At 35.2% G+C, this 26,328-nt stretch overlaps 1 protein-coding gene across 5 annotated transcripts; it reads right to left on the bottom strand.

The window, feature by feature from the left end:
• Window positions 1-550: 550 nt before the first annotated feature.
• LOC131164188 (GATA transcription factor 24-like) lies at window positions 551-11,919 on the bottom strand. 5 transcript variants are annotated; one of them, XM_058121189.1, is made up of 8 exons: window positions 11,696-11,919; window positions 11,237-11,576; window positions 10,856-10,936; window positions 10,639-10,772; window positions 4,697-4,819; window positions 4,313-4,418; window positions 1,155-1,226; window positions 551-893 (listed from the first exon to the last, which is right to left on the bottom strand). In XM_058121189.1, the coding sequence occupies exons 2-8, from the start codon at window positions 11,564-11,566 to the stop codon at window positions 756-758; spliced, it is 984 nt and encodes a 327-aa protein (XP_057977172.1). In that variant the 5' UTR covers window positions 11,567-11,576; window positions 11,696-11,919; the 3' UTR covers window positions 551-755. The 5 variants fall into 5 exon arrangements, with proteins under 5 accessions (XP_057977172.1, XP_057977173.1, XP_057977176.1 ...); XM_058121190.1 differs by having other exon boundaries at window positions 11,735-11,889; XM_058121193.1 differs by lacking the exons at window positions 551-893; window positions 1,155-1,226 and adding an exon at window positions 1,317-1,364 and having other exon boundaries at window positions 11,735-11,864.
• Between the last annotated feature and the right edge of the window lie 14,409 nt (window positions 11,920-26,328).

Genomic DNA, 26,328 nt, shown 5'->3' with positions numbered 1-26,328 from the left:
TATACTGCCCTCAAATTAACATTCTTGGGAATGCAATACACGTTTTGCTCAAACATAAAAATCTGTAAGTTTCAATATGATTATCAAAATATCCTTCTTGTGCATGTAATAATAAAATAGCATCCCCAAACTAGAGAGCTCGACGCCCGCCTTACTTTGTAAGGATAATAGGAAGGACGTCACAGTTTACGGAACTTTACCCAGAACCAAAAATCACCTTAGTTCTTTCACTCAAAGATAATATGTGCAATTTGCGGCTTAACAATGTACACCAAAACAAGCCCTAAGCCCAAACCCACCCCCCAAGGGAAAATTAAAATCCATTAATTCTGAAATTACGACTTCAAACAGGTCCCAAAACCAGTCACTACCTTTGAAACAATGACAACTCATAAAATTTTCTTGGTCAATACCACTCATATTGCGCTTGAGACTGGGCAAGCTAACAGAAAGGTTTTCAATATCCTGTTCCTTCCTCTCCCCAATTCCCAACCTTTCCCAAATTCATTCTACAAACAAAAGCACACACTCAAATCCATCAAAATAAGGGTTTAGAGGAAAATATATATTCACATATCCATGCTGAACAGACGTCAAGAAAATTTCCAGATACAACTGCAATACAAGTTAAACATTGATTCGTCCAAACCAGCCTCAAACTAAAAAGTGATGAAAACAAAGAATATGATAATGTAAACAGTTGGTAAGAGCAATCTGAATCATATGTACATTCAGTTATGGCAAGCTGAAAACTATTACATAGAAATTTTCCATTTAATTGGAAATTGACTTTTCACTTCCCGTTCGGCAGTCACGGTTGAGGTTGAGTTGTCACCATTGATAATGTCAGTGGCGGTGGTTATAGCATCTAACGAATTAGCTTCACCATCACTCTGACAAAGATTCATGAGGAAAAAAAAAAAAACATAAATGATCAAAGTGATAAACAATATGCATAAATACCCACAAGGTGGCTATTTATGAACTGCCAGAGATGTTTTGGTTGCTCCCGGGCTGCTCACCCTGCCTAGAAAATCATGGTGGAAGCAACTAATCATCTAGGAAATATCACTGCCTTACAAGAAGGGGAAACAAAAACAACCCAACTCAAGTTACCAAGCTAACCAGAAGTCAAATCTTTGCAAGTAGTATACCTGTTCAGATGCCTTCACAGAAGGATCCAGGCCCCCCAAACTTGAGACCTTAGGAAGATCTCTCAGAACTCCCTGCAAAATCAACCTTCAGGATGAGACAAATTCAAGAGGAACTGGCAAGTATTTCGGAGATGTCTCAGAATCTTCCACAAATTACTAGATCAGTGAACACAGTTAGCTTTATTAAGGACCCAGAATAATCCTCTAATTCTGCCAAGGAAATTCAATGTGAGAATGTGAGACATAAAAATGGGGGAAAAGGGGATACAATTCAAGCAGCAATTGGACATTGAGAAATGATATTACAAAAAAATTACAGCTGTACTGCCTCTCACACCCTAAAAAAATATAATTAACCAGAGCCCAATACCAACACAAGGGGAAACTTCAACAAGGTAATTTTATTATCAATGGAATACCAGAAACCGACATCCTATCACCAATTCCAGGAACCTTTACAATATTTTATTTCTCGAAATTGTAGCTAATTCAGTAATATATGATTCTTCATTGAGAAATTTTCCGTAAATGGAAAGCATATAACTGCATAACATCATCCAATTTTCCATAAAGAGATGCATTGTACAATATTCGAGAATCAAAATATAACACAAAGTCATCCAAGATAGCATCCCACAGGATTCAGCTTAAATTAGCGGATCCAAGAGAATGTGTTCACAATATTGTTCGCAAATGATATTGTTCTGATTGATCAGAGTAGGAGTGAGGTAGAACCTAAGTTGGAACTTTGGGGAACCTTAGAATCTAGAGGTTTTAGAATATGTTGAAACCAGACTGAATATATGAAATGTAGTTCCAGCCATGTAAGGAGGAGTGTTGAAGATGTATTAAATTTGATAATCAAGAAATCGACAGCACTAATAGATTTTGATATCTTGGATCTATTATGTAAGCGTTGGAGAAATTGAAAAGGATGCAGTACATAGAATTAAAGAAAATTGGGTAAAATGAAAGAGTGCTTCAGGCATGCTGTGTGATCATCGGAAACCGTTGAAATTAAAAGGAAAGCTCTACAAGACAACTATAAGATCAGCCATGCTATATAAATCAAAATGCTAGGCAACTAGGAAACAACATATTCAAAAAGTAAAAGTTGTCGAAATGCAAGTGCTAAGATGGATGAGCGGTAAAACATTAAAGGATAAATTGAGGAATAAACATATCCACAAGCTAGGAATAACACTATAGAAGATAACATAAGGGAGTGTGGCTTAGATGGTTTGGGCATTTGAAATGAAGACCAAGAAGTGTGCTAGTGAGGAGCAAGCTAGTTATTGTTAATGGTATTAGAAGAGGTAGGGGTAGATCTAAATTAACTTGAAATGAGGTTGTGAGAAAGGAATAGTTCTTAAGATAGTTGAGGAAAATGCCCTTGATTGGATACGTGACCCCACTTAGCAGACTTAAGGGTGCTTCTTGTTGTTAGCCGTTTGGAGTCCAAACTCATAAGATGTCATTGGTAACCCTAAAAGTCTACCAAGGCCAAATATCCTTTCAACAGGTACCCTTTTTGTCCCACAAGAAACTTGGCTTATTTTTTAACAAGTTTACCCATGCATGTAAGTGGGATTAGATCCCAGGTACGCAGCGTTATCATGTTCCCAGCCTAACCTTGGTTGAGGCATTACAGCCAAGTGATATTGGAGCAACCAAGTGGTATTCTGCGCACTGTTGCTTGTGTGACAAGTGCCCTAAGGGCATTTTGATAGTGGAGTAAAGTTTATCCATATCTCACAGGGGAAACCAAGTTTCTCACATGTCACAAGAGGAGGTTGCCTGTTTGAATAGGGAAGATTATAACTTCCCCTGGTGGGCTGCTTGGGAAACCAAGGCTCCTATTAAAATGGCCTCCTTCACTTGAGTGGCTACATGGGAAAAAGGAAACTAACCACCGGCAATCTGATGAAAAGGGAACTGCATACTGTTGGTGTGTTTTTCAGGTGAAGAACAAGGTGAAACAAACAATTTGTTGCTTCACCATGAATGGCTAGAGGGTGTTATGCAATTCTTGGAGTCAGCTGGGTTGTTGCTGATAGTGTGGAGGGCAGAGCTGCTGGGTTGGAGCCTTGAAGGGGCTCCAGAAGCAGGAAAAAGGACAAAGAACAGTGGGACTCCAAACCTCATGCACTCTATGGATTATGTGGAGAGAGAGAAATGTCAAAGCCTTTGAAGAAGAGAAATACAAAATTTTGAAGTAGCTTTCAGCTCCATTTTTTTTAGATTAATGGCTCCTGCTGCTAAAAAGAGATGCAATGCAACACTTAATGCACAAAGCTTCCACACCATATCTGGTGTCAGGGAAGGGCGTGACGTACACCATCCTACCTCCACAATTGGAGAGTGTTTCCATGGCTTGAACTTGTCATGACTTCATAATAGTTTTGCTTCTATTGTTGATTTTTAGACAGTTTTTGTGGATATTGGTAGCTGTTTTCATACCCTCATGCTCTGGCTACTCTTCCTTGGAGTCCATTTAGTAAGAAACACTTTCTCTAAAATAAATTAGCATTATCTATGATCCTAATCTTGCTAATTGCTACTGCATATTCTGAAATTTGACAGGAAATAACAAATTTTATTCTCCTCAGCGGGAAATAGCACAGCAAACATCTCTTTGAATAAAGTTGTTACTAGTTTCTAAAAACTTTCAAATTCTTGACTGAAGGCAACAAGCTTTTCATCACATAATGAATTGATGACCAAAATACCTTAATCTATTCCATCATATGAGGGATAAAACAGTTAAGAGTTCAAGAACAAGCTAAAGCATCTCAAGTGTAAGTTGCCAACACAAGAAAAGCAGGGAGCATGATGCACTTTGACGAAAACTCTCTTTATGTTGCATGATGAACTACATGCCAATATCCAGAAGTGCACCTATAATTGGGAATCAAAGTTCAGCACCTGAATAAGAAGAGTAAATGATACCTAAAATGGTGTACTTATCATGACTTGGATGAAACAAGCATGGGTCAGATGAATCAGGAAGACACTCTGGTAACCTTAAATACAAAAAAGTCACAGATGTAGTCAATGCAACAACAGCATGCAAGTGGATAGTTAATAAAAGACCTCTCATCATGGACTGTAATATAGATTGAGAAAAGGAAATATAAAACCTTCCTGATTATACCAACCTTGTTGGCCCACTTAAGCCCACATGCATTGCACAGGGTCCTTGGGCCAGCTGGCCCACGACGCATCATAGGAGTGGACTTTGAACTAGTTCCACAATTAGTACATCTGCAAAACCAGACAAATAACACAAAGGAACGAGGACGACAATCATTTCAAAATGGCATTCATACTATGAATTTCAACAACACCACAAAGTAGCATTGACCAAGCATTAGATCATCTTCATGGGAAAAGAAAGCAGACTGTTGAGAGAAAAAAGAAAATATAATTGTCATTGACTCATCAGACTTCAACTTCAATAGAGAATTATTATTGTTATTATTTTTCTTTTTGACGAGAAATTATAGATAATTCGGTTTCAAAAAGCAAGATTTTAAACTCACAAAGTTTCCTGGATGCTGTCATCTTGTGCAGAACCCTGCGTTGTGTTACAGTCTGAAGAAGGTGAACCCACTTCCTCAAAGCTTGCCTTTGATGATGTGAACTGGCCTTTCTTGCGCTGCATCCTGACAACCCACAATCATGTATTTCCTAAAATTGTTAGAATGACACTAACTATTGGTGAAAAAAATAAATAAATAAGTAGTCAACCAAAACTTCAGAAAGAGACTACACCCTAATCACAATGGTGGTGTGTGCACTAGATCAATGATATAACTATCAAATACAACGCAGGTTAATATACTCGGCATTTTTTTTAAACTGAACATTCCTTGACCTTGACCTTCTTGAGTGTCTTCTATCATTCTATGCCAACTTTGGAAGGGGTTGGCATCTTGATTAGCCCTATTTCATTTCGCATATTTTATATGGAGATGCTTATCAAAGACAGCCATGAAGAGATTTTCAGAATGAGGATTTTCAGCCTCACGCTATTCAAAATCTTAGTTAGATGCACCAAACTATACATATAAAATGGTTACAGGAAGTTATATGCACACACACACATATATATATTAGAAGATGTAAAAGAAAGTGCAAATACCCCATGTAACAAACAAGAATAGAATAAGAATAATAAAAGAATCTTTTTATGATTCGGTTATTGAACTGCCTCCTTATACCTTACCAAGAATCTCAATCTTTATCTTCCCTTGTACATGTAATGAATTAATGTCTACCATATACATTCTCAAACTGTGGAACGACCCCTTAAGCCAAAACCATTAGGTAAATAATGCACTTTCCAGCACACGAAAGGGGCGTGTGATATTTAATATGACCCATGGCCAGCTGCACGCCCCTTCTGTTTTATTCTCTCTCTCTCTCTCTCTCTCTCTCTCTCTCTCTCACCAGCCCTCTTCTTCCATTTCTATCTAAAAACTGCTATCTAAAATCTGGAGATGACCACAGATTGAACTGAGGCTACAAGACCTACATTCACCTTTCCACAAGTCAGTAATTCATAGATGGGTAAAATGTGAAACTAATGATTGATTACAGAGTGAGATAATAACGGTAAGCAATCTTAAGGAAAGAGATTCATCATCAAAAGGGAAAAAAAATGGAGTGACACTGCACTTATGATTGAATTAAATCACACTTGGCCATGTGCCCACTACATGTATGTGCCCTTACATGTGCTCGGGGAGGGTATAAAATTACATCCACCATTTCAGTTTCCATCTAATGTGAGGGAGTTTTTAGCATTTTGAAAATCTACAAGGACATCACTAATCCGACTAGAGGCAAAAGGGAGGAGATTGGATTCCAAAATACAAAGGAACAAAATGAAATTAATCCTTTAAAAAAAAAATTGATAGGCATACAATCAATACGGATACATGTGCATGCATAATATTTATTTGACATTGAAAATCATAAATAAATAGTTATTCCTCAAAATAGAAACCACATGAATCCCCTTCTACATCTTTCTTTTCAGTGACCTTCATAGAGTTGCAAAGACCTCCCATGAGATTTCTAAAACTATGCCACCAAAGAAGTGTGGTTACTTGTATTACTCAACCGTCAGCTTTCAAAGAGTCCAAGTTTGCTTCTTCTGATCCTCCACCATTTCAAAATTAGTCCAAATTTTTTCTAACTGGGGAAGATTAAATGATGCAGGGGCAGCATCAAGGATCTGCAGCCATGGGAGAGATAAGAAGAAATTGAAGAGAGGAACGAGAAGGAAGGAGAGAGGAGATACAAGGGGGAATCACACATTCAACTTAATTCAAATTCATCAACAATTGCACACGACATGACTTTCACACACAATTTATAAGAAAGCGTCTTCACATGAAATTACATATACCCCTAAAACTACATTACATGACAAGCATAGCCCTAGAATACACAAATATTACAAACAAGCCCCCAAAATATACTTAATACTATACTAATTAATCTAAACTCGTAATAAACTACTAACTAAACCCAACAATCCTTGTCCCAATTCTTTTGAATTATTCTCCAATAAGGATTCTACCCATGGTCTTGCTTCTTGTCCTACACCAATTACCCATACAGAAAACAAATGAGGAGGCCCTAGGAAATTATAATGCACCATTCTGATACCTTTCCTACTTCACAAAACAGTCAATTGGAGGCCTGGACCACAGCAACATGATGGGAGGTAGCCCATTTCCCATCCCATACCTTTCCTTCCCTCCCATGATCCGAACCTAAGAGAAGTCCCAATCTTTAATCCCTAGGATACTAATTCACAGAATAATACTTCATAAATCATAAAGAGAAAAATTTTGAATCCCAGAATGGAACAACTCAATGATAATAGTTCAATGCACCTCAATTCAAAATCATCAGATTATCCGTATAACGCCCAAATTCAGACTGTAAGTGAGGAGTTATGGGAACAATGTGACAACTCAACACTAAGTTTCCCTTTGATTATTTCAATCCCTGGTATAGTCCCTAGACTTAAGAATAAAGGCACAAAAAGCATGCAAATCATTATCTCTGGATAGTGGTGGCAATTACTACCCATACCTATTAAACCACACATACCCATAATAGATATAGAATTAGGGCACGCCCATACAATTGTATGGGTTGTAAATGAATGACCCATTTAAACCCATTTATTAAATTAATGTAACCGCTTAACCCATCAATCCATTTAAATTTCCAACCTTAATCTACTTAATTTATCACATTTAAAAATATACTACAAGTAAACTAATTAATATGCATGCATGTTTGTAATTGCATAATTGGTTTGATTTATACATGTATGTAATTATGTGGGTAAGCAATTATAGTATTTTCCATAATTATTATTTGCAATTAAATTATATAATTATATAATTAATATTGTGCTTAGGAAATCTACATACATAATTTTATAATTATGGACAGCTCGGTCATAATATGTACGTAATTATGCAATTATGTATATGTAATTAATTTGATTTACTTTGATTTTTCAAACCAATTAACATGGATGCATGTACGTAGTTTATATAATTGGTTCAATTTAGATATGTCCATAATTTTATCATTCAGGTAATTATATTAATTGTTGATTACACTTATCATTTGAAATTAAACAACACAATTATGTAATTAATACCATTATAAAATATATATATATATATATGTACATAATTTTGTAATTATGAGCAATTATAAATGTTTACAATCAATTTGATTTATACGCCTACATGTCTGGTTCAGTTTAAATATGTTCGTAATTATGTTGTTATATAATTAAACAACACAATTACATTGTTAATACTAAAATTTAGAAATGTATGAACATAAGTTTATTATCACAGACAATTCCATTTGAATATGTATGTAATGACACAATTATGTATGCACGTAATTGATTTGGTTTGATTTTCCAAACCAATTAATATGCATGTATATACATAATTACGTAATTGATTTGATTTAGATATGTCTGTGATTATATAAATATGTAATTATAGTATTAGTTACACATATCATTTGAAATTAAAATTCATGTTTGCACAATGAATTCTATAATGTAGATATCTATGTACATATTTTTATAATATATTAATAGTTTGGCTCGAATATGCAAGTACTTACATAAATAAATGTACATAATTGATTTTTTTTTACTTATGAGGATACATAATTATGCAGTTATGAGTGTACACAATCAGTTAGATTCGTTCACGCAAATCAATTACTATGCATGCATGCATGTATGTAATTACATAATTAGTTGATTAAGATATATCCATAATTTATAGATATGTACGTAATCATTAGTGTTGGTTACAACTACCTTCTAAAATTAAACTATATAATTGATCGCGAAATCAGTATTATAATTCAAAATCTATATACATAATTTTTTAATTATAGATACATCAGTTTAAGTATATATATATATATATATATATATATATATGCGCATAATTATGCAATTATGAGTGTACATAATTGGTTGAATTCGGTTATGCAAACCAATTAATATGCATGCAAGCATGTAAGTAATAATGTCACTCATTGGTTAAGATATGTTTATATATATTGACAAGTAATTATAGTATTTATTACAATTACCATTTGAAATTAAACTGCATCATTATTACATAATTAATAATGTAGCTCGTAAATTTTTACATAATTTTGTAATTATTGACAAATTGGTTCAAATATATGTAATTACGTAATTATGAGCATATTCAATTGATTTGATTCGGTTATGCAAACCAGTTAATATGAATGCATGCATGTATGTAATTTTGTACATATTTTTCAATCGAGTAATAGATCGAATAATTTTTAAACATGGTGGTAAGTTGTGCCAATGACAATGTTTGAAGAAAGTTATAAGTTTCAGTCGGTATTCAACAAATTATTTCGCATGCTTTAAAATTAAATGGGTAAATAAGTTGACCCATGTCTAAATGGGTATGAGTCATAAATGGGTCAATGAGTCATACCCATCTTAACCCATAACCGTCCATTCAACATGTCTACTTCTAGAACAACTTGAAAGCTTGACCAATACAAAAATAAAAAAATAAATAAGCTACGAATGGCCTTTTTACAACTATTTGCCATCAACTATGCAAATACTTTTTCTCCATTGAGCTCACATTAGGGAAACACTTCTATTAAATAAGATTCCATTATATCTCTTTTTTTACCACCACAATCTGCATTTTTCTTGGTCTTTCTCAATTAACACCTCAATCAAGTCACTTTCTCCTTACATTTGTTTGTCTTTGTTAACATATCCATACCATCTTGACCAGTTCTCTCATCTAATCTTCAGTCAATGCTAAACCTAATTCCCTAATCGCTTGCACATGCAAACATATCTTTCTTTTAACATATATAGAAAAAATCACATAGGCATACAAGAACATTTGGGACCTTTTGTTTCACCACATCTTTCAACATTCCAAAAATGTAATGTCCATGGCATCCCATCCCCAAATTTGTTTTGGAGGCCACAATCAAACAATCAGGCCACAATCTAACAAGGTGATAATCTCACATCAACTCAGTATGAGATATCACCACAAAACACATCCCATCCCCAAGTTTGTTGGACGTTAGCGCCCAATAAAATAGTATTATGCGCTATCATAACACTCATAATAATAGATTATTATAATAACAAAAATAGAAATTAATAAAAATAAAAGTGATATTATTATTATGTTATAAAAATATAATGTAATCGTTAAAATTTTGAGACAATATTTTCATCTAATTGGATTAATGTGTTGAATTTTTTTTATATATGATAATGATTATTGAAATTTTTGGGACATGGATTTAATGCAATGAATATTCTTAGTAGCTTCTTGTGCTAAGAATATGATTATTCTCCATTTATTATTTATACACAAGTCAAAGGTATAATGGTAAAGATTCCCATGTTCAATCAAACAATAGCACAAACATCCTATGTACATCTTTGGGAAACACGAATTGAGCAAAAATACTCCCATGAGGCAGCATCCCCATTCCCAGGAATGAGACTATCAAAATATCATTTCATGGGATATCTTCTTAAAAATAAAGACATTAAGCATAAACAAAAGCACAACAAATCATATGACAACATTGATCCCCTTCCTTGTGCAAGTTAAAGTCCACTCAGCACATACAAGACCTCAATAGGAAAAACTAAGAGGGAATCAGAAGGACATCCATTCCTGCTCTTTTCACTTGCATTTTATCATTTGGTTAACACACGGGAACTAATAAATAATAATATACGGGATTATGCAGGATTATACTCGAAAGATCTTTTTTTGGCTCCCTATTTAGTCCTCTGTCTCTTATCCCTAGAAGTTCTTTCTCAACTAGCAGTTTTTATTTTTCCTCCTGGAAAACCCCATTATTTTGGTGTGGATAGCAAGCATACCTGAGTGCAACTTCCTTCCGAACATTGTAACGGATTTTCTTATCAAAGCATCTCTCTTTTCTCTTCTCTCTGAACCGATTTAAAGAAGCAGCCCTCTGTGGTTGACTCAACCTTCCAGGGAGGTCGCCCAGACCCTAGGAGACATGCAGATAAAACATCAAACAAACTAAAATTAATACCAAATAACAGAACATCCACAATCAGAGCAAACAAATACCCTATGATTATTAGGTGTCATTGCCACAGGAGCCCCTGAAGGTACTTCATATCCACCCAAGAGTAACAACACTGCCTGCACCTGTTAAAATCAACCAAGATGAAGCGTTCAAAATAACTGCAGGACTCACATAAAATTAACCAAATCCAAGCAAACAGCTCCAAATTTACGAACACATGCAGACAAAAAAAAGGAGCAAAATACACAAAAATAATCAACTCACACGCAACTCATTCAAAATCACAAACGCAACCCCGCAAAGGAACAACTTTAAATCCCAAAAACACATGCCTAAAACACTGCAGAAATCACAAAAGATTAAATAAAAGCAGTAGACTCGTAAAACAGTAACAAAACCAAAAGCAGATGAGAAAAACAAACCTTGTCAGGGGACACGGCATCAAATACATAGACCTCGCCCTGAAACGAGAGGGTCAGCTGGTCAGTGCCACCCGTTCCAGCACCCTCAGCAAAATCAACGCCAGGATTGTACAAATTATGGGAATGAACCACTTCCACACCATTCATCGCTTCGATGCTGTCTCCAACAGGCCCAACGGCACCGTCCCCCATCACCTGATGATCATATCGGATCTGAGGGTTGTCTATAGACTCCCCGCCCGCAACATCGTCGTCGTCTTCCTCAATACCGTTCCGCACATTCAGTGTCTCAGTTCCGTACAGAGACACATGCCTATTCGCCTCCGGCATTTCTGAAGCACTGAAGCACACAAAAATCTGTAAATAGAAAAACCCTAGAAGAATTCCATGGACCAAAAAAAAAAAGCAGGAAATCTCGAAACCCTACAGTAGGAAGTCAAAAATTGAGAATTGAAAAACCTAGAATTAGAAAAACGTAGGAGCGAGAAAAGTGCGGACTGTGAATGCCGGCGTAAGGAGTAGAGTCGGAGACACAGAGGGGGAGGGAAGAGGCGAGGAGAGCGATGGGGGAAGGAGAATTGACCCCGACAGGACTAGTGAATTACGGGGAACGCCACTGTAGAGGCTTTGCCAAGTCTTTGTAAACCATTTTTTCTTTTTAATTTATTTTTAATTTTGTACCACTTCTAAGTCCTAAAGACAAAATATATTTTCATTGAATTGTTTTTTGACAAAGTTCATCAACAAAATTCAATACACTCAGCCTTGACTCTAGATTTATGTATATTTTTCAAAAAAAAAATATATAATTTGTATAATATTTTATCCAAATATAAGGCTCGAAATGTATACAAATCCAAATTAAAGGTACAGAAATCATGCTTCCAAAAGTTACCTTACAATTTTATCTATGCCGTAATTCAAAGAAATTAAACTTTTTTGTTTTCGCTCCAAGTCGATTCATACCCCTGCTAACATATCTTTATGAAATCTTGCGATGCCTCTTTTTCATTTTTAGAGGACCTTTTATATCCAAATATGTAATCATTTTTTTCCCCATGCCTATTTTATCTTCCTTTATCTAATCATCTATTCATTTTGCATAACCATTTATATCCTCAAGAGATTCAAGTAATAGATAATAAAATATTTCTCTTTCAATTACTTGTAATAATGTATTAAATGGACTATACATAGCTAAAGCCTTAAACCCTAACCCATTTACAACGCAGAAGCAAAGAGCCACCATGGCCTCTCGTGTCTAATCTCTCATTAGCTCCTTTTATTTCACATGGATGTTGGAACCTTTTTATGTTAAGATAAGTCAATCTCATTTTTGGTGTTTCTATTATGTTTTTTAGTGTCTTTATTTCATTATTTGGTTTGAACCGATCATTATGTTTTAAAGGTAGTGTATATATACTATAGACCAAGTCTATGCAAATAGTTTGTCTGCGATATGATGCTAGGTGTAGTTCTATTTTTATTTGCGTCCTCAAATGAGTTGAAATGATTTTTAAGCTTGTTAGTCAAGGAAGTTGGCATATTCAATGTGGAGAAGATAATTCAAAACTTAATTATTGATGGGTGGAGGGACTCACTTAGTCACTAGTTATGATTGAACTCAGTGAGAAAACACTCAATTGCACACAAACATTCTTTGATTTCAATAATAATCTAAAGAAATATAGAGAATTCTCAAAATACAATTTCTTCTCTCACTGGTTATGTAACGTCCCTCAATAAAATACAACATAATAAATAAATGGTCAACTCGAACACGTGGGTAACGGGGACATCTGTCATACACAACGAAAAACCTAACAGCAGTAAACATAAAAATCCATACATCCATCCATAAACCATAATACTAGAACTTTCTACTAACATCAATGTGCTGTTCATATGTACAATCTCCAAAAAGTCAAAATAACACTAGGACTATGCAACAAAAATCTCCTAGTCCTAGCTCAGGGCTTACCCTTTTAGTAGGGAAGCACCGATCACTTAACGACGGCCCTGACCCGCTGGTCTCTTTGGGTTTCCTGAAAAATATATTAATGTTGGGGGTAAGACACTTCTCAGTAAGGGAAAATAAACTAAATATAGCTGTGTGGCAACATAAACATTTAAGGTGCTTATACATATACTATACATTTCATAATTCTGGAAATAATCATAATATCATACTAGATAATCATGTATTTCCATATTCATTAATAAATCATACATACATAAACATCTGTTATAACTCGTAATAACATACATAAAACATCTGTTGTAACTGTAGTATTGAAAATATACACCCAGGATGAATAGCTAACTAATGTCATGTATTACCCCCCATGACGGGTTGTGCAGCCCGAAGGAGGGACTCGACAATGGCTAGCCGATCACTGCCGAATCAAATATGTCTGTAAGTATGATGGGCCCGCCACACCCTGGTCCGGACTGCCAGGTGGACGTCCACACTCTACTGAAAGCCACATCGACTATCCATCTCCCATCCCCTTGTGGAATGGTTAGCACTAATATGGCCTCGTGCCAAAATCTGAACTACCCATAGCTACGGTACCGAGCTCCTGGTCTGAACTAAACTAACATCCTGGTTGTAATAACATATAGTACATGATCATACATAACATCATCACAGCGTCGTACCGAAAACATAGATACGGCCTTGTGCCGAAATCATACATATGGTCTCGTGCCAAAATCATAGTAAATAGGGCCTCGGGCCGATAACATAATAAATACGGCCTCGTGCCGATAATATAAGTGTGGCCTCGTGCCAAAATATAAATACGGCCTCGTACCGACAATATAATAAATACGGCCTCACGCCGCAATCGTTTCAGGTAGTTACATTCTGAAAATACATCATTCATCAAATAATCGTCAAAACTATCACCATATACTCATCGTTTCATAATATTTGAAAATATGCTTCACTCATAAAATCGTTCACATCATGATTCACTTCACATGCAAGTAATGTTCATGCCACACATATGCCGTTTAAAGTCATGCTTCATGTTCTAAAATTGTCATTTCTAGCATCTCGTACATATATATACTTTTTAATCATAAAAGCAGTATTTTCCAAACGTACTTTTCATATATGATAAATAAATATAACATATGCTTTTCTGAAAATAAATGTACTCATAAATTATAATAGCTTGCATGAAAAAATATCTGCTTTAGTTTATTCCCTTACCTGGCTACTAAAAAAGCCCCTCAAATTTCTAGCCTGTCCCCCATAGGATTTCCTATTCAATATCCTGAAACTCAAAACTCCCAGTATTAAACGTCCATATTTTCATATGTACATCAATTTCTATAACTACCTCAAAGTCTAATTTGGCTTAAAAAGTCTTACCTCAACTTTGGGATGATTTCCAACTTCGTTTCTCTAACGATCCGCTCCGTCAAACTTATAGGGAACTTCGCCAAGAGCGTCGTGGTAGCCTCAGATCTTCGATCCAGGGTAAAACCAACCTAAAATCGAAGAGAGAGAGAGAGAGTAAGAGAGCCGAAGAGGGGAGAGAGGAGTGTGAAAAATGAATAAAAAAAATCAGATTTTTCATATTTATAGGCAGCGAAATTCGTCGACAAGCCCGATCTTTGTCGACGAGTTCTTCATAAATTTTGTCGACGAGACCTTGTATTCGTCAACGAAATTCAGGCTGCCTTAGAACCCTTTTTGGTATTTTCTCATCGACGAAGCCCTGTGTTCGTCGACGAATTCTCTTGAGCCTTCGTCAACGAAGTCTACGGTCTACTTCCGTTTCTGTTTCTATTTCCCTCTCTCTTTATTATTTAAATTCCATTTAAAACTTTGGGTTGTTACAAGTTACTCTCCCTCTACTACACCACATACATTATGCACACACACATCTTCATATATATAGCAGTGGATGGGAATGGTAGGTGGAGATTAATTTCTCAATAGAACTGACTAAAGTTGGTGGAGGTGGCTACCAACCAAGTTTAATATTCAACAGGTTGGTGGAGGTGGTTGCCACCGTGAAGTTTAATATTCAACATCCCCCCTTAAACTTGGCTCTGCTGGCTTTATCATTATGAGCATTGTCTTTAGTCTTATAAAAATATTATGTCTGAGTGGCTTCGTGAATCTGTAAGACATCAGATCCACTTCTTTCTTCTTGACATACTCCCTGATAAAATGATACCAAGTATAAATATGTTTGCTTCTTTCATGGAAGAGTGAATTTTTTGCAAGTGCAATCGCTGATTGGTTGTTGATGTAGACTTCTGTTGGATCATCTTAGAGAAATCTCAGATACTTCAGTACATTCCTGATCCATATACCATGACAAATAGTTGAGCTAGCAGTAACATACTCAATTTCATATGATAACAACGTTACGATGGGTTACAATGGGTTGCTTCTTTGATGACCATGTAAACGATGTATCTTCCATGAAGAATGTGAATCTAGTCATGCTTTTTCTTTTATCAAGATCCTTCCCCAATTGCTACTTGAATAGCCAATAAATTTGCAATCACCTCTTGACATAGCAGAGTATCATTTTTAATGCATTCAGATGGGACTGGTCAGGAGTCTTTATGTACTTGCTAACAAGTCCAACTCCATAGAGTATGTCTCGTCTGCTACACATCAAATACCTCGAGCTTCCAACTAGACTCTTAAAATATGTGGGGTCAACATCTTCTTGCTCATTATTTCTTAACTCCAATCCCGTTTCAACCGAAGTTCTCACAAGATTGCAGTTGTCCATTACAAACTTCTTTAGTATTTCTTTTGCATAGTGGCTCTGGAAGATGAAGATTCCCTTCTCACTTTTCATGACTTCTATGCCAAGGAAATGAGTCATCTAGCCAAAATCTGTCATTTTGAATGCTTTGACCTTGCTCCTCTTGAAAACAACAAACATCTCTAGATTGTTGCCAATGAAAATCAGATCATCAACATATAGGCGGGCAATTAGCATGCTTTCATCTGTCTCCATCTTCATGTATAGCGCATGCTCATAAGGACACTTCTCAAATCCATTCTTTTGGAAATAGTCATCAATCCTCATATTCCACACACAAGGTGCCTACTTCAAGTCATAGAGTGCTTTCTTCAGCTTGTCACTCTGCTTCTTTGCTCTTCTTTACATATCCAGGTGGCTGATCGATATAGATCTCTTCTTCTAGAAAACCGTTCAGAAATATTGATTTCACATCTAGTTGGAAAATCTTTCATCCATTTTGAGTAGAGAGTGAAATTAGTAATCTAATAGTCTCAAACCTGGCAACCGGGGTAAATATTTATCCATAATTAATCCCTTCTATTTGCCTATAGCCCTTGGCGACAAGTCTTACTATGTATCTCTGGACTTCTCCTTTAGCGTTCTTCTTAGTTTTGTAGACCCATTTCACACCAATAGTCTTGTGGCCCTTCAGGAGATTTTTCACCTCCTAAGTCTTGTTCTTCTTGATGGATTTAATTTCCTCATCCATCACTTTTCTCCATTTGTATTCTTCATTAGTCTCCTCAAAGCTACTAAGGTCGCTAGTCAACAACAAGTAGTATAGAGTAACATACTCTTCCATAGATTCTGTATTTTCATACAGATCAGTTAGGGTACGGGCTCCTCTAAGCCTCATGTCTGAGATTTCACGCTCAATTGGTGATGAAGCTCCATTCTTCTGTGATGAATGGAAATCATGTGGAGGTGTCTGCAGTTTGGGAATTTGTGACTCAATAGCCACTCTCTTGTTTGTGTGGGTTCTTCTCCTTCAAACATCAATTATGCATCTTTAGAATATTCAACTTGGTCCCACTTCCAGGATTTATTTTCTTCAAAAATGACATCCCAACTTAAAATGACTTTCTTGTTGATGGGATTGTAGAGTCCATAACCCATGGTGTTGTTGCTGTATCCAATAAGGATACACTTCCTCCTTTGTCTTCCAACTTTATTCTTCTTGCCTCTAGGATCTTGGTGTAGACTATGAAGCCAAACACTCTAAGATGACTCACACTGGGCTTGTGAGTACTCCAAGCTTCATGCGGTGTCTTTGTATCAAGACTCTTCATAGGATACTTGTTAAGCAGATAGACTGCACATAACACTACTTCTGCCAAAAAAATTTTGGGCACAGTCTTATCCTTTAACATGCTCCTGGCCATGTTAAGGATCATGCAGTTCTTCCTCTCCGCTACACCGTTCAAATGGGGAGTGTAGGTCAGTGTGAACTAGTTTTGAATCCCTTGTTGCCTAAGGAATTCCTTGAAAGCTTCTTCTTTGTACTCTCCTCTTTGGTCTAATCTGAGTGACTTGATGTGATAGTCACTCTACTTATCTACGAGAGTTTTGAACTCTTTGAATTTGTTGAACGCTTCTGACTTCCTTTTCAAGAAGTAAACCCAAGTCTTCCTATTGTAATCGTTAGTGAAAGTGAGGAAGTATTAGTTTTGTCCATCTGAAATCGGGTTTAATGGACTTGAAAACTGAAGTGTAGTCCCAAAAGGGGTGCGAATTGGGTTTTAAAATTTTCTTTAAGAATCTTTTTATAAATTCTTTCTGAACTTTTTTTTATTCAACAATCACAAATATAATATTTAAGTTTTAATCACTTAGGCCAACTGAAAATTGAATTCAAATTTTAAGCCTCTATGAATGAGTATGTCAACTTGATCTTGTAGTAATTTCAATCAACACCCAACCAATGAAATGTAATACTTTCAGCTTTTGACTATTTCAATCCACTCAACAAGATAATCAAAACAAGATTCCCACTATAAAATGAATTCAACAAAGCTTCCGAGATTCAACGATTGAATAACTCAAAGTAGAGTTTGATAAAAGCCCTGTGTTAATAGATTTAATGAAGTACAATTGAAATTTCCAACACTCTTACAAAACATAGAATTTAAATAAATTTTCAATTAATGAGTCTTGGGTGTTAATCAATCAACGTACTCCCTTATGGTTTCCTCAATAAGTATTGATCAACCAACGTAATCCTGTTTGGTTTCCGCAATCCCAAAGTTATATTAATTTTTGGTTTATTTAATATCCAATCCACACAGTTTATAGATTTGAAATAATCAACCACGCAGTTATATATGTGCTGAAAATTAGAGAGAGTTTAGGGAAAGAGAGTGAGACCAAGTTTTTTACGACGTTCGAGTATACCCCCCTATGTCCTCGCCTTAGTCAACACCACCTAAGGATTCCACTATAACACTCCTTTATGGGTAGGAGCAACCTTACAATCCCTTCTTCAATAGGCTAGAGTACACCTCTCCAAATGATATCCCACGCTTGGTACAATGATTCAACAGTCCTGGACCTTCACGAAAACAAGAACAATTTCTTACGTACAAGAATTACTCTCAAATAGAGCAGATTAGTACAAAATATAGCACAGTTAATCAATACTTCAATGTAAATATTAATGAAGAATAGAATTGAAGCTCAAAGAGTATAACACCGGGATTCTTTCTTTTGATTGCTTTAAAACTCAAAAGTTTTCCTCAGAGATCAGTAAACAATAACTCAATAATTCTCAAAAAATCTTAGGAAGTAGATGTGTGCAAGAAGGCTTTGAGAGAGTATGAGCAATATAGGCTTGAAATTAGATTTTCAATTCTTGGTATACAATTTGATTTGATAAATCATGTATTTATAGAGCTAAAAAGTCATAAATTTGTGTTGCCTAAGTTACTTGGAGTGTTTCCCAAGTTTTTATAAAATTTGGGGCATAAGCAACTTAATTTGGAAACTTTAAAAGGCTGTTTTAAAACTAACCGTTACTAAGGTCAGTCACTTGAACCCATTAGGGTCAATTGCCTGATCTTTGAAAATTAGCATATTTTCAAGGTTAGAACAGGGTCAGTCACCTAAACTCATAGGGGTCAGTCGCCTGATCCTATACTGTCTTCCAAATTTAATTCAGCAAAAATTGCCAGTCACCTAACCAGACAAGGGTCAGTCACTTGAATATTTAAAAACACTATTTTTAAAGTTTGTTTCCAAAAACTCTTGCCAACTTGTTTTGAGACATTTCAAAGACATTTTCCAAGATTTTCAAAATATGTTCTATAAGTCCATAATTAACCCTAATGAGCTTCAAAGCATTCATTTTGATATTTAAATGAAGTACTTACACAAGACTTCCTTAAAACTTTAAAACTTTTTAAACTTGAAGTCTTCATGTATATCTTTGCTTTGAGTCCATCTTGTCTTGATTTTTAATATCCTTTGAGCTTCCATAAGATTTTTTTGTCTTTGATCCTTCAAGCTTCCTTTTGATCACTTGTTGTTGGAGTATGAGCTTTTAATAATCACTTGTGATCTTGGACTCTTAATACTTGAACTTTTGAACTTCATAGACTTGGGTTTCCTGAAACATCATCACTTAAACCACAACATGTTAAATTTACCTTGATTTGTTATCATCAAAATAAGATTTGAAATCCATGTTAGGCCAACAATATCCCTCTTTTTGATGATTACAAATAAGGAGCAAAGATGAGAGAACCTTGATAAGGCTCCCCCTTACAATAAGCATACTTTTAACAATGTTTGGAAAAATTATTCATATGTATCAAAATCAGGATTTCAGATGTTAGTTCAAAGATCTATATATCATTATCAAGTATTAGTGCATCATAGTTCATTAGCATGTCTCAAGTCGTCATATCATATCATTATTAGAGCATTATCTCATACATGTTTGCATTATAGCTTAAATTTCTCAATTTGCATATATTTCCTCATTTTGGCCATTTTGGCTTTCCCCCCCCTTTCTATTTATTCAAATATGCTCTTATTTTTGCTCTAAAAAATTCTCTCCCCCCTTTGACATCAATCAAAAAGAGATAAAAGCATAATCACAAGGATCTTTAGAATGATACACAATAATAAGCATATTCATTTAGTGCAACACGGTGAAAAAAAATGTCACAACTAAGCCAAAAGTAAACAAAAATAGTAGAGATGCAAAGCTAATACATAGATTTAACTGAAACACAAAGCAAAAAGCAACAAATATATCAATCATCATCAGAGGCATCATCACCATCAACTGCAGCATCTTCTTCAATACCCTCATCACTTCCTTCTTCAGATTCATCATTAGATGTATCATCACTACGAGGTGCAAAGCTGATGTCCATGGGATCAACACTCCTAGAAGAACTAGCCCTATACTGCTCTATGCGAGTAAGACGCTGGTCAAGTGAGGAGCAAGTAGTTTGGAGTGAGGTCACGTTCTCCTGAAATGACTGAAGTCTTGAACGCATGTCACTACTAAAGGTATTGATCTGATGATGGAAAGGTACAAACAAAAATGGAGTATTAGGTGCATGTTCTTGTTGCTGATTTGGAGGAGGAGGTACAACTGCTGGCTTTGGTGGTCGTACTCCTTTCAAAAATCAACCCTACTGATGTTTTTCATATCCCATTGGTTTCAAGGTCATAGAATTGAAAAGATCATATTGAGTTCGCTTAATGAACAACTAGGTAGGAGTGGTGACACTGAGGTGTGAAAATAGGAGATTCAAGACACCACAATACGGAAGAGTGACTCGACAGGTTTCCAATTTAGACCACATCCATTTCATAATTAAGCTTGACAAGTCAAGTTTCTTTCCTTTTAACAAACACTATAACACAAAGCAATCAACATAGGATATGTGATCATAAGAGCCAGCTTGTGGTAGGATATTGTTCGTGATTATTTTCTGAAGGATTTGTGCTTGTAGGTTCAACTGCTTATATAAGGGAGGATGTCTAAAGTATACTGGTTCCTCTACCATGATCAATGACAAAAATTCCTCAGGGGGTAAAACCTTGCTCCAAAATCCATGATTGAGCAAGTATCAGACATTCAAATTCTCCTGGGCTAATATGTAATATAGGGGCCAAAGTCTGTGGCGTTAAGGCAATAGCCTTTCCCCTAACATCAGTAGTCAATACAGACTCGCCTTGTACCATATTAGCATGAAATATTTTCACTAAGTTCGGATAAAGGCCTTTTGATTGATAAACTATGAAATTTTCCAACCAATTTCCTGAATCATTGGTAGAATGTTTAGAAATTTTGAACAAAAGAATGAGGTATCAAGTATTTTACTGAAGATTGGTTCTATAGAGCGAAGATGAGTTTTATATCGTTGCTGGGATTGAGAAGTTATGAGCCATCTCTCGATATTTTCGTCATCTCTCCCTAAAGAGGTACCTTGGTTTGCCATTGTCTTGGTGCGAGGAATCTTGATGTGTGAAAGATGAAGGAAGCCTTAGAAATCCGCAGGTTGGAGATGTGGGAGGATGATTTCCTCACTTTGATTGAAGGATTTTTAGGTTTAGAGCTAAGGAAGATCAAAGATAGGGAGGTTCAGGTGAGTGATAGAATAGAGGTTAGTAGATTGGGATCTGAAAAGTTAGGGTTTTCGTGCTAAATATATAAAGTCCCGTCAATTCAGGTGCTTGAGGTTTTGGGCTCAATCACTTGACATTTTATGAAATTCAATTTTCACAAGTCAATAGCACTTCAATCAATTGAGGTCACTGAGCTCAGTTGCCAGACCTCTCCAAAAATTCAATTTTATCCTTTTTACTCATCTTATATCCTTCCTAAACCACTTCTCTACTGTGTAATAGTCCGAGTTCCCTTCTTATTAATATAACTCTATCTTCTGGAAGAGGTTTGGTAAAAATGTCCGCCCATTGATCATTTGTATTTACGAATTCAAGTATTATATTCTCTTTTTGCATGTGATCTCTTAGAAAATGATGTCTTATATCAATGTACTTAGTTCTTGAGTGTGATATCGAATTTTTGGAAATGTTTATTGCACTTGTATTATCACACTTAATTGGTATGACTGAGTACTCTAAATTAAAGTCCTTTAATTGTTGTTTCATGTAGAGGGTTTGTGCACAGCAACTACTTGCTGCCACATACTCAGCTTTAGCGATGGACAAGGCTATGAAATTTTATTTTTTGGAGAACCAAGAGACAAGAGACCGTCCTAGAAAGTGACAAGTCCCACTTGTACTTTTCCTATCAATTTTACAACTTGCATAATCCATGTCTGAATAACTAATTATTTCAAAACCGGTGTCCTTAGGATACCATAGTCCTAAATCAAGTATCCCTATTAGGTATCTTAGGATTCTTTTTATGGTTATCTGATGAGATTCCTTAGGAGCTGATTAAAACCGGGCACACATACATACGCCAAACATTATATCTGTTCGACTAGCTGTTAAGTATAACAAACTTCATATCATACCTCGATAATATTTCATGTCTACTAGTTTTCCTTTTTCATCTTTATCAAGGCTTATGGAGGTACTCATAGGAGTTCCTATGGGCTTACTTCCTTCCATGTCAAACTTCTTAAGCATGTCTCTTATGTATTTTGATTGATTTATAAAAGTTCCATTTTTAGCTTGCTTGATTTGTAGTCCTAGGAAGTAATTTAACTCTCTCATCATACTGATCTCAAACTCATTTTGCATACACTTTACAAATTCCTTACATAATTCATCATTTGTAGCACCAAATATAATATCATCAACATAAATTTGTATGATAAGCATGTCTTTATTTTTAGATTTTATGAATAATGTGCTATCCGCCTTTCCTCTTGAAAACCCGTTTTCTAGTAGAAATCCGCTCAACCTCGCATACCAAACTCTAGGAGCTTGTTTTAACCCATACAATGCTTTTGTTAATCTAAATACGTGATCGGGATTATTTTTGTCCTCAAAACCAGGAGGTTGTTCCACATAAACTTCTTCATTTATGAAATCATTTAGAAAAATACTTTTTACATCCATTTGATATAGTTTGAATTCTTTATAAGATGCATATGCTAATAACATTCTAATATCTTCCATTCTTGCTACGGGAGCAAAAGTCTCATCGTAGTCTATTCCTTCTTCTTGATTGTATCCTTGAGTTACAAGTCTTGCCTTATTTCTTACTACTATGCCATTTTCATCCTTTTTATTCCTAAATACCCATCTTGTTCCAATTATTGAGTGGTAATTAGGTCAAGGAACTAATAACCATACTCTATTTCTTTCAAATTGATTCAACTCTTCTTGCATAGCTATTATCCAAGAATCATCACTTAAAGCTTCTTCTATGTTTTTAGGTTCTTCTTGTGATAAGAACGCATAGTGATTACATAAGTTTTTCAATGATGATCTTGTAGTTACTCATCAAGAAGGTTTGATTACGCGTCAAAGTTGCGTAATTAGGCGTTTAAATTCATGCATTAAAGATTATAATTTTAATATTAAATGCCAAATTATGTTCAATATTTTAACAGTGAGCTCAATTTATAATATTTGGGTTTTTATTTGATAATTTATGGATTTTTGGTATCTTGATATTGCAGGATGTTTTTTTGGACATTAAAGTTGAAATTAAAATGTACGCAGGTCATGCGTAAGAGAAACCGGGCCATGCATGCAAAGTGAACCGTGCATGTGAGGGTCGTAACTTTTCATTAAAATAGCTGCGTATGTGGGGTTCATGGAGGATAAAGAATAAAATGATGCAAATTGAGGCGTTGAGCAAAAAACGAAGATAATTGGGCGATTATGGACAATTTCGACACTGTTTTGTAATTTATGCATAACTCTCTCATCCGACCTCTAATTTAGATTCAAGATTCTGTATAAAGCTAAGTAAATGCTCTACAACATTCATGTTTTGAGTTTTAAGAGATATTGACTGCATCAAGGTCAAAATCGTACGTGAAGTTATCGTACGTTGTTTTTTATGGGCAATTTCGACATTTTTTTGTAATCAGGGCACAACTTTCTCATGGAAGCTCTAATTGAGGTGATTCATGATCATATGGAAAGCCAAGAAAATTCTTTACAACTTTCATTTTTTGAGTTTTGAGAGATACGGGCCGTAAAAAGGTCAAAATTGGGCTTAAAAGTACAAGGCAGGTCGTGTGCTTTTGAATTAAAAGGAAAGCCCATGCGTGAGGCCCATGATGTGACCACGTGGTGAGTGGGCCGCTAGGCCCACATGCATGCACTAGAGCTCCAAGGAATTGCGCCAATTGCAAAGGATGTGTTGGGGGGATTTTGAATTGGAAAAGTCAACAAAGGGGGAGGCTTTATTAACTTTTACTTTAGTAGGGTTTTGGAGTAGGTTTTCATAGGTTTTTCTTGTGGGGTGCGGCAGCAGTGTGCTTGGAGGGGAGCAGCAGCAAGCTGCTGCATGGAGAAGCCCCGACAACCCCGACATCATACGCTCTCTCTCATCTCTCTCTCTCTCTCTCTCTCTCTCTCTCTCTCTCTCTCTCTCTCTCTCTCTCTCTCTCTCTCTCTTATTGTTGAATTTTAATTAGTTGTTGGATTAATTTTATTAAAGTTTAGTTAGCTTTTCTTTTAAAATCTTTAAATCTTATTAGTTTAATTTATCTCTCTATTTCATTCTCTCTTTTCTTTTTAATGGTTGCTCAAGTTACTAGTATTTATTGGAATTGTGTTTTAATTAAAGTTTGGAATTATTAATTTATATTTGGTTATTATTACAGTTCAGTTTCTAGTTTGCGTTTTGTTAAGTTATTAAATACTTAAAGTTTAGTTTTGTTTGAGTTCATGTTTGATTGATGATTTTAGGATTGCATGTTTCAGTTACATGATAAAGTTTTTGTTTTTTTAGTCGTTTGTCTGAAATTTTTAATATAGGTTTTATTTCTTGTTTGAATGGTTAAATATAAGATTATTTTCCATAATTAAATTTGTTATCGTCTATCTTATTATGTCTGTCTCCCGTTTCTTGTCATTAATTCAGTGCATGTTAGGTTCATAATTTAATTTTCACATTGTTTTAATTTTGTCACAAAATCTCAAAAATCCCAGGAAACCAAATTTGAACTATGTTCAGTAAAAATTTTTTTTTTCTTATTTTCTTTGGGATTACATGAAGTTTGGAATTAAACTGCATTCTCTAAGGAGACGATCTGACCCTTAGGCTAATTATTACATTCTTGAACTCCTATACTTGGGATAGCCTTCGCGCTGCTCATTTTTAGAGTGAGTGAAGGTTCTCCTATGGTTTGATCTTTCGGATGATTTTTTACATATTTCTATTCTTTGGGTAACTTAGAATTTTCTATAGGATCATCATTTGGGGTTTCTTCATTTTTCTCTTCTTTAACTTTTATGATTTCTATATCTTTTTGCGAATCATCATCTTTTTCTTCAACCTCAATTACTTTTGTAAATGGATTATATTCATCAAAGGTTACATGGACTCATTCAATGATTGTGAGAGTTCTCTTATTATAAATTCTAAAAGTTTTACTATTCGTTGCATACCCTAGAAAGATACATTCATCTAATTTAGCATCAAATTTCCCTAAGTCATCTTTGTCATTAAGTACAAAGCACTTACATCCAAATACATGAAAGTAAGTTATGTTAGGTCTTCTTCCTTTCCATAATTTATAGGGAGTTTTATTTAAGCTTGATCTAATGGACACTCTATTTATTACATAACATGCGGTATTAACCGCTTCAACCTAAAAGTACTTAGGTAGTTTGTTTTCATTTAACATTGTCCTAGTCATTTCTTGAAGGGTTCTATTCTTTCTTTCAACAATTCCATTTTGTTGTGGAATTCTAGATGCTGAAAATTTATGTCTAATTCCATGTTCATTGCAAAAAATTTTCAACATCTTTATTATTAAATTCTCTTTCTTGCTCACTTCTAATATTTAGAACACCATAGCCTTTTTCATTTTAAAGTCTTTTACATAAGTTTATTAATGTATTACATGCTTCATCTTTTGAGGCTAGGAAGAGTACTCAGGTAAACCTGGAGTAGTCATCAATGATGACGAAATCATATTGCTTTCCTCCTATACTTTGTGTCCTAGTGGGACCAAATAAGTCTAAGTGAATAAACCTTAAGGGTCTGCTAGTGGATATGTGTTTCTTCTTCTTAAAGCTGGGCTTAGTTTTTTTACCCAATTGACAAGCCTCACAAATTTTATCTTTAACAAACTTTGTGCTAGGTAGTCCTCTAACTAAGTTCTTCTTAACTAGTTTTGATAGTAAGTCCATACT

This window comes from Malania oleifera, chromosome 9, assembly GCF_029873635.1.
Source record: "Malania oleifera isolate guangnan ecotype guangnan chromosome 9, ASM2987363v1, whole genome shotgun sequence".
Lineage (NCBI taxonomy): Eukaryota > Viridiplantae > Streptophyta > Magnoliopsida > Santalales > Ximeniaceae > Malania > Malania oleifera.
This window is presented reverse-complemented; position numbering and strand designations above follow the sequence as displayed.